The sequence below is a fragment of the Sciurus carolinensis genome, chromosome 6 (genome assembly GCF_902686445.1).
Source record: "Sciurus carolinensis chromosome 6, mSciCar1.2, whole genome shotgun sequence".
Lineage (NCBI taxonomy): Eukaryota > Metazoa > Chordata > Mammalia > Rodentia > Sciuridae > Sciurus > Sciurus carolinensis.
The window spans coordinates 59,148,162-59,167,676 of NC_062218.1; the positions used below are offsets into that span (position 1 = coordinate 59,148,162).

General features: G+C 33.8%; 1 protein-coding gene across 1 annotated transcript in view; it reads left to right on the forward strand.

The window, feature by feature from the left end:
• The window catches only part of Ankrd31 (ankyrin repeat domain 31), a 150,467-nt gene that overhangs the window by 2,663 nt on the left and 128,289 nt on the right, over window positions 1–19,515 (forward strand). Inside the window, exons 2-3 of the mRNA XM_047554743.1 lie at window positions 13,276–13,349; window positions 16,319–16,428. Coding sequence (XP_047410699.1) covers window positions 13,276–13,349; window positions 16,319–16,428 — 184 coding nt within the window. The remainder of the gene's footprint in view (window positions 1–13,275; window positions 13,350–16,318; window positions 16,429–19,515) is intronic.

Genomic DNA, 19,515 nt, shown 5'->3' on the forward strand with positions numbered 1-19,515 from the left:
TTTTGGATTGTATCCTGGACATTTTGAATGTATTATGTTGTGAATTATTTTTTAATAATGGAGCTTATGTTTTTAAAAATACTTTAGTTATTGATGGACCTTTATTTTATTCATTTATGTGTATGTAGTACTGAGAATCAAACCCAGCGCCTCACACATACTAGGCAAGTACTCTACCACTGAGCCATAACCTTAGCCTGTGTTGTAGATTCTTGACCTTGTTAAAATCCTTCAGAGAGTGTTGGCTTTTGTTTATTTTGACAGTCAACCTGACTAGTTTAGACTTCATCTTCTGTTTTGCCTTCTGTATGTATGATGGTTGTATTAGTCTTACCTATGCTATTTGAGTCTGTCTTTGTGTACCAAGGAATTGATCTGGGTCTTAAGCAGCAGTTAATATCATAGTCCAGTTCTTTAAGTCTGTTATGCTTCCTAGGGTCTGCTCCACATATGGAACAGTTCAGAACTGTGTCTGGAATTTATGTTGGGTCATACACAGGTGATTCCCCTTTTCATATCTCTTCTTCAGTATTCTTATACCCTTTTCACTCCCTGTACCCACTTGGTATTTAATATGAGCAGAAAGACAGGTTTCTCTTTAACTAGAATAATTCCCTATAGCTAGAAGAGACTTTAGAGCAAAGAATTAAGAAGAGAGAGAAGACTTACACAGACTCCTTTTCCCAGCTCCTTTATTAGAAAGAAGTTTTCTCTTTAGTTTTTAAGTGCCGCAGATGCCTGGTTGGTATTAGTACAGCTCAGAGGCTGGGACTGGCCTTGAGGCAGGGCTGGTCGATCAGAGGGAAACAAAAGAAAACCCAGAGATTTCTCATACACCTTCTGGCATGCTGGGGTCCCTTTCCTTAGTCTTCTGGATAAAAATAGGGATTTTCTTTCTTTTTTTGGGTGCTGTGTTCTCTGTATAGTTCTGGGATTAGACCTTAAATCAAAGCTAGTAGACCAAAAAAAAAAAAAAATAAAGGACCGAACAAACAAACCAAAAGAAACAATAAACTGAAACTTTAATAATAAATGGATATTACAGGTGATTATTCAGATTTCATTTTCAGTTTCCAGTCTAACCCGCTATTATTTACTTTTTTAGAGTTCTCAGGTAGTTTTTTAAAAAGCAGTTTTCTAGAGTTTTTAGTTGTAATGAGTTCGAGAAATAGGCTATAGATGGCTCACTATCTTGGCAGGCCAGTCTTCCCTCCCCACCATTCATTTTTAAATACTTCTCTGCAATGTGGTAGGAACATTCTTTCAAATTTCCTAGACCAACATTAGTGTTCTTTCATTGACATGGAAATACAGTCAAAGTCTAAAGCAGAACTGGAGCTAATGCCCTGTGTTTGGTTTTCCTTTTCTTCATCTTCGTTACTTATGTGTAATTCATTCTGACTGTTTTTCATGTACAAGTTCCAGTGAGAAGCACAGATCCTGGTAGGGCAGAGATTTCCAAAAGGCAGAACTATATACAGTTGTATATAGTTAAATATTCCTTAAGAACTGTAGCTACTAAGATGTTTTTAATGGGAATGGAGTTTGATGACCTTTGAGACTACAAAAGGCAGTACTTTCAGAAGAAAGACTTGAGAGCCTGATCTTGATCTTACTGCTGCCTCTGGAAATCTTGTCCTGAGGTGCATTCAGTCCTCCCTGTGGCTCTGTATGTATTGCTGCTAATTGGTAAAATTCAGGTTAATAACAGGGTTTTGTTTGCTTGCGATTTCTTTTTTCTTGAGAGGCAAGATTCATGTTTCTTATATGTGTTCTGGGAACTTATTACCAAACCTTATTTTCTGTCTCAGCCTCTGGTATGTTAATAGCTTAATAATATTAAGTATATGTCTCAATTTAATCCTATTCAGAATTATGGAACTACCTTATTGTTACATGAATTTGAGTTTTTGTTCAGGTCAAATCAGGTCCTCTGAACATTATAATTGCACATAGTAAAAAGCTACCTATGAACCTGAAAGATAGGGGTTAATTCTGTTCCCTCAAGGCAGATTAATAATGTATTCATATGAAATGCCTAGATTGAAAATACCTGTTATAATATGTAACAAAAAAATCCCACAATTATGTGCAATTATAATGTACCAATAAAAATATGGGGAAAAATAAATAAATAAATAAACAGAAACAATGAAGTACTAATACAAAATAAAATACCTGTTAAAAAGGACATGCTCCTACTTGAGGAAGGTAGGAACAGAACATAAAGCATAGAAAACATAGAATTAAAAATTATAGTGAATTAGCTAATGAAAGCAACAGTTTGGGGCAGGATGTATATCAAAATAGAGGCTATTGCACTGATTAAGGCAGAATGGTTACTATTTTTAGAACCATTACTCTAAAAGGATATTTTAATTTGATTTTTGTGTGTGTATGTGTGAATCAGACTTAGTATGGCATCAGGACATTGTGTTATCAAAATTTTGATAACATAAAAGTGAAACCCTAAATGGTCATGAAAATTTTCATTGTACCTTTTTTTTTTTTAATACTGGGGATTGAACCTAGGGGCACTTTAATACTGAGCTACATCTCCAGCCTCTTTTTATATTTGATTTTGAGACAGGGTTTCACGAAGTTGCTGGGGCTGGCTTTGAGCTCACAATCCTCCTGCCTCAACTCCTGAGTCATGGGAATTATGGGCATGTGTCACTGTGCCCAACTTCATTGTGCTTTAATAAAGCAGTGAGAAGTATTTCAGGTTTTCAGATTTTACCCCTAAATTTTCCTTTCAATATAACCAGCTAATTTCTCCCTTCCTCTTAATAGTACTCGGTGTTTCATCTTTAAAAAAATTTTAAAGTTATATTGTATTATTAAATACTATACTCATAACAAAGTAGTTGTGGCTTTTGGAATATTGGTTCTTGAGTGGTTTAATGGTTTGATTAAGCTTCAGGAAATTAATGTTTTGTTTTCATTTGATATATTGATTGAACATGAATGATTAATTTTTCTGAATCCCACTCTCTTCATTTTCCTTTTAGGATTAAAAATAATCTTGAATCATTTCTTAAGGAAGAAGTAAAAAAAATTATAACCATGAATTATATATTAGAAAATTATAAAAGTTTGCATATTAATTATATATTAAAAAATTACAGTAGTGCAAATTTCAAAAACAAACTAAATGATTTAGAATCATCATTTTTTTTTTTTTTTTTTTTGTGGTGCTGGGGATTGAACCCACAGCCTTGTGCTTGCAAGACAAGCACTCTACCAACTGAGCTATCTCCCCAGCCTCATAGAATCATTATTCTTAAATAAATTTATGATATAACTTTCTGATGGATATATCAGTATTTAATGGTTTGGGGAAGATTTTTAATGGTATTGCAAATGTTTGAATATAATGCTTGGTGAAAAAAATGTAGTTTTTAAAGCCTTGTACAGATTTATCCAACCTTCATAAAAGAATTTATAGTTCTTCACATACAAACCTCCATAGAAGGAAAGGTAGAAGAAAATAAATGAAATCAATAGAGGTAGAACCAGGAGATTTCTTATGTCCGCTTCTCTTTATTGCCTATGTGTCCTACAGTATTTTTGAATAGAGAGTATATTTATATGACTCAAAATTCAAGGATTTGTATGAAAGGGTATAGTAAAGACTGAATAAAAAGTCTCCCTCATCACTGTTCAGTTATCCATCCTTTTTTTTTTTTTTTTTTTTTTTTTTTATAAACATTGGCAACCAGTGTGTTTAATTCCTTGGTATCCTTCCAGAGATATTTTCTAAGTACATGTATGTTTAAGAACATATGTAAAACTATTTTCTCAAAATAGAAACACTTTGTCAAAGAGGTTGAATATTTATTATCTTGATAATTGAGTTTTTTTGAGTTTTGTCTCCTGATTGAAAAGGTCTTCTCTTCCATCACAGTTATGAAAGAATTGTTCCTTGGTTTCTTCGAGTACTTTTTGATTCATTTTTTAACTTTTACATCTTTGATTCATATGGAATTTTTTGGAGTAGAAAGTAAAGTATGGATTCAACTAAATTATTTTCTAGAAATTTCCTTTGTTTTCCTAGCATCATTTTTTGAAAAAAAAATCACAGTTTCCTCACTGGTTTGAGATGCCACCTCTTTATTACACTACATTTACATTATTACACTACATTTACACTACATTTATTACACTACATTTACACTACATTTCCATATATACCTGAGTTTACTTGAAGGGAGTTTTTCTGTTTATAGATCTGTCAATTTATGTGCCAATATTACATTTTAAAAATATGTTATATCAGAAAATATTATAGGTCTTCCTTCCTTATTGTTCTTATTTTTCTGACCACACTTACTTATTTTATAATGTGAACTTCAGAATCAGTTTTATAGTTCAGTAAAAAGTCTTATTGGTAATTTTATTGTATAATGTCATTTATCAGTTTATATATGAAATATTAATATCTGATATGGTACTTCTTTTTCTTTTTTTTTTTTTTTTCAATGTAAAGATTATAATGGGGCTGGGCATGGTGGTGCGGTGGTGCAGGTCTGTAATCCCAATGGCTTGGGAGGCTGAGGCAGAAGGATCACCAGTTCAAAACCAGCTTCAGCAATTTCGCGAGGCCTTAAGCAACTCAGTGAGACCCTGTCTCTAAATAAAATACAAAAAGGGCTGGGGATGTGGCTCAGTGGTTAAGTGCCCCTGGGTTCAACCCCTGGTATCAAAAAAAAAAAAAAAAAAAAAAAGATTGTAATGGGAGCAGAAATTTTACCTTTTCTCTCTTAGGGTCCCAGCTAGGTCTGATAATTAAATTGGCATAAGAATAAAGAATATAAATTTAATGTAAGTTTTACATGACACAGGATCCCTTGTAAAGGAATAAAGACCAAAGAAGTGATAAAATCTATGTGTTTTTGTATTAGGTTAAACAGAGGCACTTGTGAAAAAGTAATTATGTATGAAGACTAAAGGGAGATAATAATTAAGGTCTGTTTGTACAGAATTTTCTAGACTAACTCCCTGTAGAAGAGTGTTTCTTTTCTTCTGGTTCAGGGAAGGCATTTTTTACATGGAAGTTATTATCTCCTGTTTTTAGGAAGAAAAGCGGGGAGGTTAGAAGAGACTTCTTACATTGCAGTTTTTCTAATTGCCTTTAGCTTGAAGTAATTCTTAGGATAAAGTGGCATATTTTGGATGTGCCTTTAAATTCCACCTTTCAAGATGAAATTTACATACAATAAATTTACTTTCTTTAGCATGTATGTTCTGAGTTTTAACAAACACATTCAGTTGTGTAACTGTTACTACAATCAAGGTAAAGAATAGTTCCACTACTTCCCCAGATTCTTCCATGACCCTTTTATGTTGTTTTTAGGTTAAAAAAGAAAACTAAAAAAATTTAAAGAGGTAAAATAACCCTGACTTTTAGGGAAATTAATGTTTTACTTGAAAACTGCACCACAGTAATGTTATTATTCATAATTGAATAATGAATTTTTAATCATTAGTAATGGCCAGTAGAAATTGAGCCAAGAAAGATGCTTTTTTTTTTTTTCCTTACAGCAGGTACCTATATTTACTTTCTTGGAGGATGTATTAGAAAAGTTAAGGACTGGAGTTCTTTTTGTTGTTGATTTTGCTGGTACTATTAGGAAGTTTGGGGATTTAACAACCATATAATTAAAAAGAATCAGGAGGGAGAGAACAGATAGGTGAAGGGACAGGGTTAGAAACTTCTTTCTAAGAGGTCTTGTTTTATTCATTTGTTTTTGGAACATGTAAATGTTTTATATAATTATAAGGCATAAACATGAATGAGATTCCTGGAAAGCAAAATCAAGATGAAAGAAATGAGCTGAATTATGTATTAATTTAGTATCATTACATGAAAAGAAATTATTTTATGTATAGAACTCAGCTACACATGCCAAGTAAGATGTGCTCTAAGGAAATAAAGAACTGCAAAATAGGGCTGGGAATATAGCTCAGTTGGTAGAGTGCTTGCCCCACAAGCACAAGGCCCTGGGTTCAATCCCCAGCACCGCAAAGAAAAAAAAAAAAAAGAACTGCAAAATAACTTTTCTTTTTTTAATGGATTAAAAAATTTAATAAAACATGAATTTCAAGTATCTTATTAAAGGAAATTATCTAATTCTTAGGTTTTAAAAATATTATCTACATCATGTGCAAGCAGAAGAATGAGAAGCTATACTCCATTTATGTATGGTGTGTTGAAATGCATTCTACTGTCATGTAATACTAGTTAGAACAGATAAAAAAATTATGTAATTAACCTTTATAAAAAAGTCACAAGGGGGCTGGGGAGATAGCTCAGTCGGTAGAGTGCTTGCCTTGCAAGCACAAGGCCCTGGGTTGGATCCCCAGCACCCAAAAAAAAAAAAAAAAAAAAAAAGTCACAAAATACAAGTTGAATCAGCTAAATATTATGGGTAACATTGCAGTTTATTAATAAAAGAAAGAAAAAAAGATAACGTTTGTAGATTTTTACATATAGTAATTTCCTTCGAATTTCTTTTCAAATCCTTTTATCATGTACAACATGATTTAAAAATGTAAAAAAAGGCACTTCTCTGCTGGGCATTAAACCTTGAAACATTTTAAACTTCTCCAATTTAGTGATGCTTTTTTATGTACAAAGGGATATATATATATATATTCAGAATATATATAATATATACAGAATATATATAATAAGGCAAGGTGGCCCCTACTTGGTAACTTTTGGAGAGAAATACAGCTTTTTAGTTAGCATTGAGACAAAGCAGAGAACCTGATTCTTGCCAGTTGCATTTGAATCTTTGCAAAAGTCCACTGGGCACTGAGAAATGCAAAATAACTTTCTTAAGTTATCACATTATTGATTTATGGACTGTAAATATGGCATCCCACTAAAAAGAGCCAGGGCTCCATTGGAGATGATGTTCTAGGTCTGAGGCAAGAGATGTATAAGATGAGCCTGGAATTTCTTATACTGTGAAGGTAGTAAGGACTAATGGTTTAGTTTGCTTGGAATACCCTAACAAAATTCTATAGACTTGGCTTAAATGAATGAAATTAATTTAATCACAGTTCTGGAGGCTAGAGGTCCAAGATCAAGGTGCCAGCAGGGTTGTTTTCTCCTAAGGCCTGTCTGCTTGGCTTGTAGATAGCATTTTTTCTTCTTGTATCTTTACCTGGTCTTTTCCTCGGTTGTACATACACTGCTGGTGACTTTCGGTTTTAGAAGACTCCAGTCATATTAAATGAGACCCTAATGACCTCATTTAATCTTAATTGCCTCTTTAAAGACTTTATCTCCAAATACAGTCACATTAGCGGTTAGGGTTTTCAGCATATGAAATTTGTGGGGACACAGTTCAGCCCATAAGTAAGGTTATCATGTCAAACAACTCATGAACCACTTTGAAGAAGCACTTCCTAAGAAAAGGTGGAACAATTTGATAAGAATAATAACAGCAGTGGATTTAAATCTATTAGTTCCTAATAACCTTTTCTTAAAAAAACAAAACAAAACTTACTTTATTCTGAAAACTAGTCAAGAAAGAGAAAGTAGGCATTTATCTTTCCTTTCCTTTGTAGACTGTATCTGAGTTCCCTGTTGATAATGTGTCTTAACTGAGGGTAATTATTTACAAACTGATGAGCAAAAGGTTTTTAAAAAATGTACTCCAATGATAAATTAAAATACCTCATGTATTCCATAGGAAGTATGAGTGGATCTAGGCAGTGGTCCTCAATGGGCACTAACATCACAAAAAGCATATCAACCATACTCAGTTATTGCTTGTTTTGAGTACATACATGTCCTCCAAAAGTAAGCTTTAATTAAATTAGACTTCTAAGTCTAATTACCATTTTGCTGGGAATTACAGGACAGGAAACCATGTTAAATGACATGCAATCAGCAATTCCAAAATATGGGATACTCTGTAGGGAAAACAACTCAGTTTCTTTAATAAATAAATTACAGTGGGGCAGGGAAGGAGGGATAATCAATAGATTTACTGAAAGATACTAAAAAGACATAGAATCCAAATGTAAGTGTGTGTCAAGGTACACACTTACATTGTTTTGATCCTGTATTGAACAAAGTGACTATAATGGGAGAGAGACAGTAGGAAAATTATGACTATCATCTATTAGTTTTCTTTTGCTGTGTTATGACTTATTCTAAAATTCAATGTCTTAAAGTGGTTAACACTTGTAGTTTCTTTGGGCTAGGAATACAGATGTGTCTTAATTGAGTACTCTGCTCAGGGTATCTCACCTTTTACCAGGTACATTCAAGGTTTCAGCCAGGGCGGCAGTCATCTCAGGGTTTCACTGCGAAGCATCCACTTCTCATGTAGTTGTAGAATTCAGTTTCTTTCTGGCTGTTGGTTGGGCTTAGTTCACCTCTGACTTTTTTTTTTTGGTACTGGGGATTGAACTCAGGAGCCATATCCCCAGGCCCCCCCCCCCTTTTTTTTTTAACTTATTTGTTCTTTTTAGATATACATGACAGTAGAGTATATTTTGACCTATTTATACAAGCATGGAGTGTATCTTATTCTAATTAGGATCCCAGTCTTGGTTGTGCATGGTGTGGCGATTCATTGTGATGTATGTATTCATATATGTATATAGGAAAGTTGTGTCAGATTCATTCCACTGTCTTTCCTATTCCCCCTCCCTCCCCTTCAAATCCAGTGAACTTCTCTCCTCCCCACCACCACTTGTATGTTAGCAGCCACATATCAGAGAGAACATTTGACCTTTGGTTTTTTGGGGATTGGCTTATTTCACTTAGCATGATAGTCTCCAGTTCCCTCCATTTACTGGCAAATGCTATAAAATCATTCTTTTTTATAGATGAGTAATATTCCTCTGTGTATATATACCACATTTTCTTTATCCATTCATGTGTTGAAGGGCACTTCAGTGGTTCCATAGCTTAGCTATTGTGAATTGAGCTGCTACAAACATTAATGAGACTATGTCACTGTAGTATATTGATTTTAACTCCTTTCTATGTATTCTGAGTAGTGGGATAACTGGGTCAAATGGTGGTTTTGTTCCTAGTTTTTTTTTTTCAATTTTTAATTTTTTAAGAATTTGTTCTAATTGGTTATACTGTTCCTAGGTTTTTGAGGTATCTCCATACTGGTTTCCAGAGTGGTTGCACCAATTTGCAGTTCCACCAGCAATGTATGAGTGTACCCTTTTCCCCGCATCCTCACCAACATTTATTTTACTTGTGTTCTTGATTGTTGCTATTCTGATTGGAGTGAGATGGAATCTCAGTGTAGTTTTAATTTGCATTTTTCTAATTGCTAGAGATGTTGAACATTTTTTCACGTATTTGTTGACCATTTGTATTTCTTCTGTGACATGCCTGTTCAGTTCCTTTACCTATTTATTGGGTTATTTGTTTTTTTGCTATTAAGTGTTAGGTATAAAGCCACCTTTTTCTCTCCCGCTACAGGCACCACCTGTCAATCTGTGTTACGCCTGCCCCTCCCATTACAGGAACCCAGCCTCCCAACCCACCTGTCAATCTGCCATTAAGCCCGCCTCTCCCGTTACAGGAATTTCCGGCTTACGTCACCGTAACCTTCCTGCCCCGCTACATTACATTCCAATATGTCATTGGTTCATCAGTCAGTCTGTAATAATTCTCCTCCGTGATTGGTTCCTCCCAGCCCCCGAAATTCCAATACAAGGAACCCTGCGCCATCTTCTCTCTCTTTCCCTTTCCCCTTTCCCCCAGCCGATGCGTTTTGTCCGCTTAGAATAAAAGTTCCTCGTGTGAGACCTGTATCTGCAGAGCATCTTTTCTGGGAGTTATTGTCGAACCAAAACTGCCCCCTTTACATCTAACTAACATTAAGTTTTTTGAGTTCTTAATATATCCTAGAGATTAATGCTCTATCTGAGGTGCAGGTGGCAAAAATTATCTCCCATTCTGTAGACTCTCTCTTCACACTCCTGTTTGCTTTGCTGTGAAGCTTTTTAGTTTGATGTCATCCGACTTATTGATACTTGATTTTACTTCTTAGGTTTTAGGAGTCCTGTTGAGGATTCCGTTCCTAAGCTGACATGATGGAGAGTTGGGTCTACATTTTCATCTAGTAGATGCAGGGTTTCTGGTCTAATGTTCAGGTATTTGATCCACTCTGAGTTGAGTTTTGTGCAGGGTGAGAAATAGGGGTTTAATTTCATTCTGCTACGTATGGATTTCCAGTTTTCCCAGCATCATTTGTTGAAGAAGCTTTCTTTTCTCCACTGTATGTTTTTGGCATCTTTGTCTAGTATGACATAACTGTATTTATGTGGGTTTATTTCTGTGTCTACCATTCGTTACACTGGTCTTCCTGCCTATTTTGGTGCCAATATCATGCTGTGTTTGTTACTGTAGCTCTGTAGTATAATTTAAGGTCTGTTATTGTGTTGCCTCCTGATTTGCTTTTCTCACTAAGGATTGCTTTGGCTATTCTGAGTCTCTTATTTTTTCCAAATGAATTTCATGACTGCTTTTTCTGTTTATATGAAGAAAATCATTGGAATTTTAATAGCAATTACATTACATCTGTATAGCGTTTATGGTAGTATGGCCATTTTGACAATATTAGTTTTTGTCTACCCTAGAACATGGGAGATCTTTCCATCTTCTAAGTTCTTCAATTTATTTCTTTAGTGTTGTGTAGTTTTTGTATTTTTATTTTGAGATAGGGTCATGCTAAGTTGCTTAGGACCTCACTAAATTGCTGAGGCTGGCTTTGAACTCCTGCCTCTGCCTTCTGAACTGCTAGGATTACAGGTGTGCATTACCATGCGTGGCTTCACCTCTGACTCTTTTTTTTTTTAAATTTTGTTTTAGTTGTAGGTGGACACAATACCTTTATTTTATTTTTATGTGGTGCTGAGGATTGAATGCAGGGCCTCATGCATGGTAGGTGAGTGCTCTGTCACTGAACCACAACCCCAGCCCACTCACCTCTGAATGATTGGAGGCCACTTTGAGTTTACTGTGTAGGCTTTTCCGTAGTATAGTTCACAACATGACAAGCTGACTTTCATCAAAGCGGAGAAGAGAGTGTATAAGAGGGAGAACATGATGCAAGCTAGTGACTTCTTGTGAGCTGGTCTCAGAAGTAACATCTGATCATGTTTGCTATATTCATTTCATTAAAAGAATTACTGGGTCCAGCCTATCCTCAAGGGAAAAATTTACATAGGGCATACATATCAGGAGCTGTTTTATAGTCTGCTTACCACAGCCTAAATTTAATAATATTAAAGAATTATTTTAGGTGTGATAATTATGGTTATTTTCAAAGACATGATTATTACTATATTGATTTTTTATATTTTAGAGTTAATATACCAAAATATTTCCATATGAAATGATTTAATGTGTCTGGAATGCACTTTAAAATAATCCATTGGGGGATTGGGGTTGTGGCTCAGTGGTAAAGCGCTTGCCTCGCACAGGTTAGGCCCTGGGTTTGATCCTCAGCACCACATTAAAACAACAACAAACAAATAAATAAAGGTTAAATTCTTAAAAAAAAAAAAAATCCATTGGGAAACCAGCAGGGGGCAGAGTTGGTGCTGATATTTGAAATTTTCTGTTAAAATAAGTAAGTAGAAAGGAACATGAGCAAGTAAGTAAACAAAAGACCTTAGTACCAAACTGCACATTCATGTCTTAACACAAATAATTCACTGTTGCATTCTTTCATTTTGGACAACTTTTTTAAAAAAAAATTTGATTGTAGTAAAATACGTATTACATAAAATTTACTATATCTACCTTTCTTTCTTTTGTACTGGGGATTGAACCCAGAGGCATTTAACCACTGAGCCGTATCCCCAGCCCTTTTTAATATTTTATTTAGAGACAGGATCTCACTGAGTTGCTGAGTTTAGGTCTTTACTAAATTGCTGATGCTAGCTTTGAACTGGCAATCCTTTTGCCTCACCCTCCCGAGCTGCTGTGATTACAGGCGTACAGCACTGTACCTGGCACCATATCTACCATTTTTTAAGTATTTGTTTAAGTACATTCACATTGTTCTGCAACCATTAATATTTCCTCATCATCCTGAACTGATGTGTACCTGTTAAATAATAACTCCTCATTCTCCCCTCTCTCTACCCATGCCAATCACCATTTTACCTTCTATTCTATGAGTTTGACTACTCTAGGTACCTCATATGAGTTGAATCATGTAATATTTGTTTTTTCGTGTCTGGATTATTTCACTTAGCATAATGTGTTCACTATCTATCCATGTTACAGCATGTATCTATCTGTTTTTCTTTTTAAAGCAGAATATTTCATTGTATGTTTATACCATATTTATCCATATATCTATTGATGAACATTTGGTTTGTTTCCTCCTTTTCGTTATTATGAATCATGCTTCTCTGAACACAGATATACAAAGATCTGTTCAAGTCCCTGCTTTTATTTTAGTTCTTTTGAGTATATACCCAGAAATGGAATTGCTAGATCAAATGGCAATTTTTAGTATATTAAGGAATCAACCATACTGTTTTTCATAGTAATGCTATTTTGCATTTCCACCAACAACACATTTGAATTCCAGTTTCTTCACATCCTTACAACACTTATTTTTTAAAATTTTTAATATTTTTTACAGCAGCCATCGTAAGGATTGTGAAGTGGCATTTCACGTGGTTTTTGATTTTTATTTCCTTAATGATTATTGATGTTGGGCATCTTCTCATGTATTTTTGGCCATTTGTACTTCCTCTTTGCAGAAATGTCTTTTCAAATCCTTTGCCAATTTTTTATATATTTTTTTGAGATGGTTTCTGTTGTATTACCAAGGGGCTAGTCTCAAACTTGTGATCCTCCTGCTTCAGGCTCCCAGTAACTGAGTCTACAAGTGTTCATCACATACCTAATTTTCTTTGCCTACTTTTTCAATAGAAGAGATAAATACTTGTGTCTGCTGAGTAGCATACTCACCGTGGAGGGTTACTGGTATTTCTTAATTATATAGCCCTCATTAGATTTGGAGTGTTTTTGAGGGCTAAGGCTGTGTGTCTTCTCTCTTGGTCACATTGATGCTACTTCAAACATAGTGAGAAGTAAATCTGAAAATTAAAGTGGACATTTCACATTACCTTGAAATAAAAGTATTCAAAGTGGTGCAACTAAGAATTATAGCAAGTGTAAGTATAATAAAAATGGTAGTTAAAATGTTAGTCTTTGTTTCAGAAACATGATAATAATGTACTTTCTCTTTTGGTATTCAAAAGGTTGCTCTTTGATCAAGACACATCTCTTAGATCTGAGTTCACTATTCATCCTGGTATAAGTGGATTGTGCAAAGGTGAGAATGATTCTTTTCAATAAGAATTATCATATTATTTTCCCAACTATTATCATTCCATTACCACAGCAGGTGTGTCTCTTTCATTGACCGACTGATTGCCAAATTAGATTCCAATTTGTCTTACTGACAAACCCTATTCACGATAGATTTTCATGAATTTACTAAGTGGTGTATGTACCTTAGACTACCACAGCACCATCTTGCTTTAGCACCTTCGAATTTAATATGATCATTGTTCTCAATCTTGATTCCTTCCATGGGCATTTTGTAGTATATGCCAAGCCAGAGTCTCCTCAGTTGTTTCTATAAAGAGGCATCAAACAAGCCTACCAGTCTTTTAAATTGCTACTTATTATTCCTCATATGAATGTATCTTATTTAATGAATTAACATGTTTATGATGTTTCTCAATTTTCTTACAAAAATAAATATCCTAGTACTTCTACAATTGCTTACTTTTCTGATTATTACCTTAGAATAATAATCTAAAAGTTGATTTACTCTTAAGGGGTTTTCACATGTCAGCTATTGATACATATTGCCCCTAAAAAGATGGTTTTTGCCCCCTAGATCCAACAAGACATATTCACTCTGCCAGATAATTTTTGTATGTGAATTGCTTGCATTGTTTCCTAATTATTTTAATTTCATTGTTAATTTATAAGAGCATTTTATGTATAAAAAATACAAACTTGTGTCATGTGTATTATACTTTTACCCAGTTTCTTGGTTATCTTTTAATTTTATTCATGATACATTTTGCAGTGAAGAAATTTTATATAGTATCATCTGTCAGTCTTTTCTGTCAGGATTTCTTTCTTTCTTTTTTTTTTTTTTTCCCAAATAGAATAACTTTACCTACCTCAAAACTGTAAAATATATTCTATCTTTATTTCCATTTGTTTATATCTTCTACATTCATATCTTTAATATTTTTAGATTATTTTGACATATGGGGAAATAAAAAGGATCTAACTTAATTTTTTCAAATAGTTAGCCAATCACCCTAATATTATTTTTTGAGTAATCAGTCTTACTCTGTTTAAAATAACTTTGTTGTCATATATACACATATATATTTCCCACTGTTTTGTTTCACTGATCTATGTGACTATTTCTGTGCCATTACTACATTATTTTATCATTTTCAGGTTTTAGTACATTTTTGTATGTGATAAAGAAAATACCCTATATACAGTATCTAGCTACAGTGTTCACACTAAGTTTCATTGTTACAGGCAGCATGCTCCGCAAAGTGGGACTTTACAAGACTTTACTCACTGTATGCTTCCAATTTGCCTTTTTGTAATTTTTTTTTTTTTTTTTGCGGTACTGGGGATTTGAACCCAGGGCCTTATGCTTGAGAGGCAAGCACTCAACCAACTGAGCTATATCCCCAGCCCCCTTTTTGTAATTTTTGTTGGCCATGTTTTTTCTGAGTTGGGTGGTTTTCTGGAATTCTAATATAATAAATTTAGAGTTACCCCTAAGGAAGCTCTTCCTTTTCCTATGTTGAGTGACATATTGTGTCTTAGTTGATTTGGGCTGCTGTAACAAAATAACATAACCTACCTGGCTTAACCCACAGACTTTTATTTCTCAAGAATTCCAGGAGCTTGGAGGTTCAAGATCAAGGTGCGGGGAGATTTGGTGCTTGATGAGGGACCCTTTTCCTGGCTTACAGACAATTGCAATATTTCTGTATGTTCATATGATCTGATCTTTGTATTCATGTAGGGAGCACTCTGGTTTATTTCCTTCTTTTTATAAGAATGGTAATCCAATTATGAGGGTTCCACTCTTGTGAATTCATCTAAGCCAATTACCTCCAGCAGTGGTGGGGTGTGGTGGCCAGTATTGGCACATAGGGGTTAGGGCTTCACCACAAGAATTTGGGGAAACTGTAGTATATTTATACAATGGAATATTACTCAGCCATAAAGAATAATAAAATTATGGCATTTGCAGGCAAATGGATGAAACTGGAGAATATCATGCTAAGTGAGATAAGCCGATCTCAAAAAACCAAAGGAAGAATGACCTCACTGATAAGCAGATGATGACACATAATGGGGGGGAGGGGGCAAGAATGGAGGAAGGAGGGACTGTATAGAGGGAAAAGAGGGGTGGGAGGGGTGGGAAGATAGGGAAAAAATAACAGAATGAATCAAACAACATTACCCTATGTAAATGTATGATAACACAAATGGTATGCCTTTACTCCATATACAGAGAGTCAACATGTATCCCATTTGTTTACAATAAAAATAAATTAAAAAAAAAAGAAATTGGGGAGAGATATAAACATTTAGTCCATAGAAAGCTGTTTACCACTGTTTAGGTTTCCTTTAATCCATTCCCCATCTTTTGGTCTATAAGAAGTACATTTTGTTTTCTTTCTTTCTTTCTGTTTTTTTTTTTTTTTTTTTTGATTTTGAAAAAGAAGAATTAAAATATGGGTTTGATTTGCCATTTTGAAAACAAAACTGATTTTTCTTCAATTATATACTAATTATGAATTTTAAAATACGATCTAAAATGAAGTGGGGAAAAAAGTTAATTTTCTTGTGATATTTAAGTTTATTTTCTGTACTTACCTATTGTATTCATTCATCCTGAAACAGAGAAATATCAAGTGTTATTTCATTCAGTGTAGCATATGTGTCTTCTCCTAATGGGAAACTTTAAAACATTGAAACATAAAAGTGACAGTTAAGAAATTAAACACAAAGGGTTTTATTTGGTTTCAAGTTTTTTGTTTGTTTTTGTTTTGTTTTGTTTTTTGTGCTGGGATTGAACCTAGGGCCTTGCCCAACCTAAGCACCCTCACTACCACTGAGCTATACCCTTAGCCCCTACAGAATGATTTTTAATGAAATTTTCGCAATATTTATGAAATCCTGAGTCATTGTCAAAGCAGATCAATAAAACTATTGCAAATGACTTATGATTATATTTCATTCTAGGCATGCCTTCTCCTGAGATTCAACTTGGGCACAAACTCAGTGAGGGTCTGCAAGAGCAAATGAATGAAAATAAGATGATGACTGTTCTTAGTGTGGATACAGTATCACAGGTGTGAAGCCATAAGTATGATTGAATACATACTTAGAAAAATTGAAAATATTTTCTCATAGTGGCAAATTAACAATGACAATTCTGTTTTCTAGCATTTTGCTTCTTTCCTTCCTCTTTCCTTTCTTTAAAACTATCTCTTAATCATTCATTCTATTTCTTTGCTGCAACTTTGGTGAAGTTCAGTTGTTTTAGGAGGGAGGATATATAATATTCCCCCCTGCCCATAGCTTTCGTGTTCTGTTAGATATATGTAAGAGAAAGGAACAGAGGTTGAAATAGGATTATAATAGTTGAAATTTTCATCTCCATTATGTCAGAGATCATTTTAAATTTGTGAAGAAGTTGTTAGTCTTTGTAATATAATTTGAGATTTGGACTGCAAAGACCTTTCTGTTGTTTTACTTGTATAAATATATGTGTTGTGTAGATACACACTTAGCTTAAGAATTTTTGTTTCTTAATGCAAACACCATGGGGAATGGTGAGGGGTGATTCAGTAAGCACTTCAGTCAGTGGAAACTGTCAGAAGTTTCAAAGACTGTCTGTGAGGTCTGCTTAATATTGTAGCTAGGAAGGTTTATCACAGTAATTATCTCTGATAAGGAGAAAAATTCAACACCAAATATTTGTCTTTGAAACTAAGATATGTATACTTGGCTCCTAATAATTTGTTTAAAAGTTGGGTTTATAATTTCTGAGTTAAGGAAAAAATTTCCCTCTAGCTTCAGTAACTGTGAAATGAGAATAATTTTTTCCATTTATTTTATAAGCACTTGCTATGTGATTATTATACCAGGTCCTCAATTGTACCTAAGCACAGGGTTTTAAAAGCTTGATTATCAGCCTACTTTGTATAGCTTTTAAAAAAAATGAATTTCCAGATTGTGCTTGGGTAGAACCTGGAAGTGCCCATTTTTTTTTGAAAGCCTCCTAAGTAATTTCTGATCAGGCAGGTTGGAGAAATTGCCTTTGAGAACTTGAAGAGTTAATGAATGTATCTTTCAAAAGTTTATCATCACATATAAATTAACTATCTGTTGACTATGAGCTTGTAAAATTAGGATGAGAAGAAAATGAAATACTTTGTGTATTCCTCTTTTTCTTTGGAAAACTAAATATCTCCTTTAACTTTTCTTTTTACCTCCATTGGAAGGGTTTACAGTAAAATTTACATAATATAACTCATGTATTTAAATACCTATGAACAAATTTTAATAAATACTGTTTCCCAAATTGAAATTTGTTACTATTTTCACCTGGTGTTTCCTTTTATTCTATGAAGACAAACCTTTTGAAATTATAAGTATATGAGAGAAATTAATTTAATCAAATACAGAAATGGAGAGATTTGATAAAATACTTTTTCAGAGTTAAAATAAAAAGTACATTGTTTTTATACTTGAATCAGATTTCTAAGTAATTGCTACTTAAATACTCAGATACCAATTGGCATTTTGACTTCAAAGAAGACTATTTTAGAAATGATGGCCTTTTAAAAATAAGGACAAATAGAAGAAATACAGGATCTTTGGTATGATATCTTCTAATACCTTTGGTTTGAAGTCTTGAAAAACTTTTGGTTTGGGTCTTGCAGTAGCTTTTCTAGTTTTTTAATGTGCTGGATGGGAAGCAGTTTTAAAATTTTACATGAATAAATTTTGATTTCATTTGGAGAGTTTAGTGATATATTTGGAGACATTGGTGTCTATAAAATAGCATATGATAGTTAATTTTGTGTGTCAACTTGACTCAGTCATGATGTATCCAAATAATTGGTCAAACATTATTTTGTGATAATGTTTCAGATGAGATTAACACTTAAATCAGTGTACTTGAGCAAAACAGATTGCCCTCTGTATTGTGGGTAGACTTCATCTAATCAGTTGAAGGCCTGATTTGAACAAAAAATTCTGCCTCTCCCAGCAAAGGATAATTCTCCAGCAGACTGCCTTTGGACTTCATTTACACCATCATCTCTTCTGGACTTTTGCCTGCTGGTCTTCAGACTTCATCTGTATCATCAGCTGTCTTGGTTTTCTGTCTGCTGACCTTCAGATTGTAACTTCAGCACTGACTTTCTGGGTTTCAAGCCTGATAATCTACACTGTAGATTTGGACTTATTTTCTATTTTCTGTAATTGTAGGAGACAATTCCTTATAATAAATACCATATATATTTATACATATATACCATATATGTATACATAATACCATATATGTGTATACATATATGTATATATATATGTATATGTATGTGAATACACATACACACACACACACACACACACACACACACACACACACACATACACACATACACCCCTCTATTGGGTTCCCTGGAGATCCTTGAGTAATACAGTGGGCATTGCTGGTCTCATAATCAATATTTGGTCACCTCTAAGATACTTGTTAGGGAATAATAATAATTATTATTATAATAAGCAATTATTTTCATTATGATTATTATAAATATAATAATGATTATTATAAACATAATTATAATGATTATATATTTATAATAATCATTATTCAGTCTTGCAGTTATTAAAAGCAGGCTACTTCTACTACTATCTGTTCTCTGAAATGCAGAACTCTGAAAGGTGTGGATCCAGGTTGAATCCTTTTCCCTTTCTGTAGCCTCCTTCATCCACCATATCTCTATATAGAAGTGGATTCATTCAAATAAATGTTGAGAAGGATCTATAAGACTTAGTGAAAATTAAAATACTTTTGTGCATCAAAAGATACTGCCCATGGAATGGGAGAAAATATTTGCAAATTGTCTCTGATAAGGGATTGCTGTCCAAAATATATAAAGAAGTCTCACTGTGTAAAAACAACAACAACAACAAGAAAAGAACAATTTAATAGTAGGCAAAGGAATTGAATAGGTATTTCACTAAAGAAGATAATACAAATGACCTGTCGACACTTGCAAAGATGCTCAGCATCACTAATCATTAGGGAAGTACAAATAAAATCATTTTGAACTCATTAGAATGACTGTTACAAAAAAAATAACCCAGAAAATAAGTGTTGACAAGGATGTAGAGAAATTGAAGTATTTGTGCTTTGCAGATGGGAA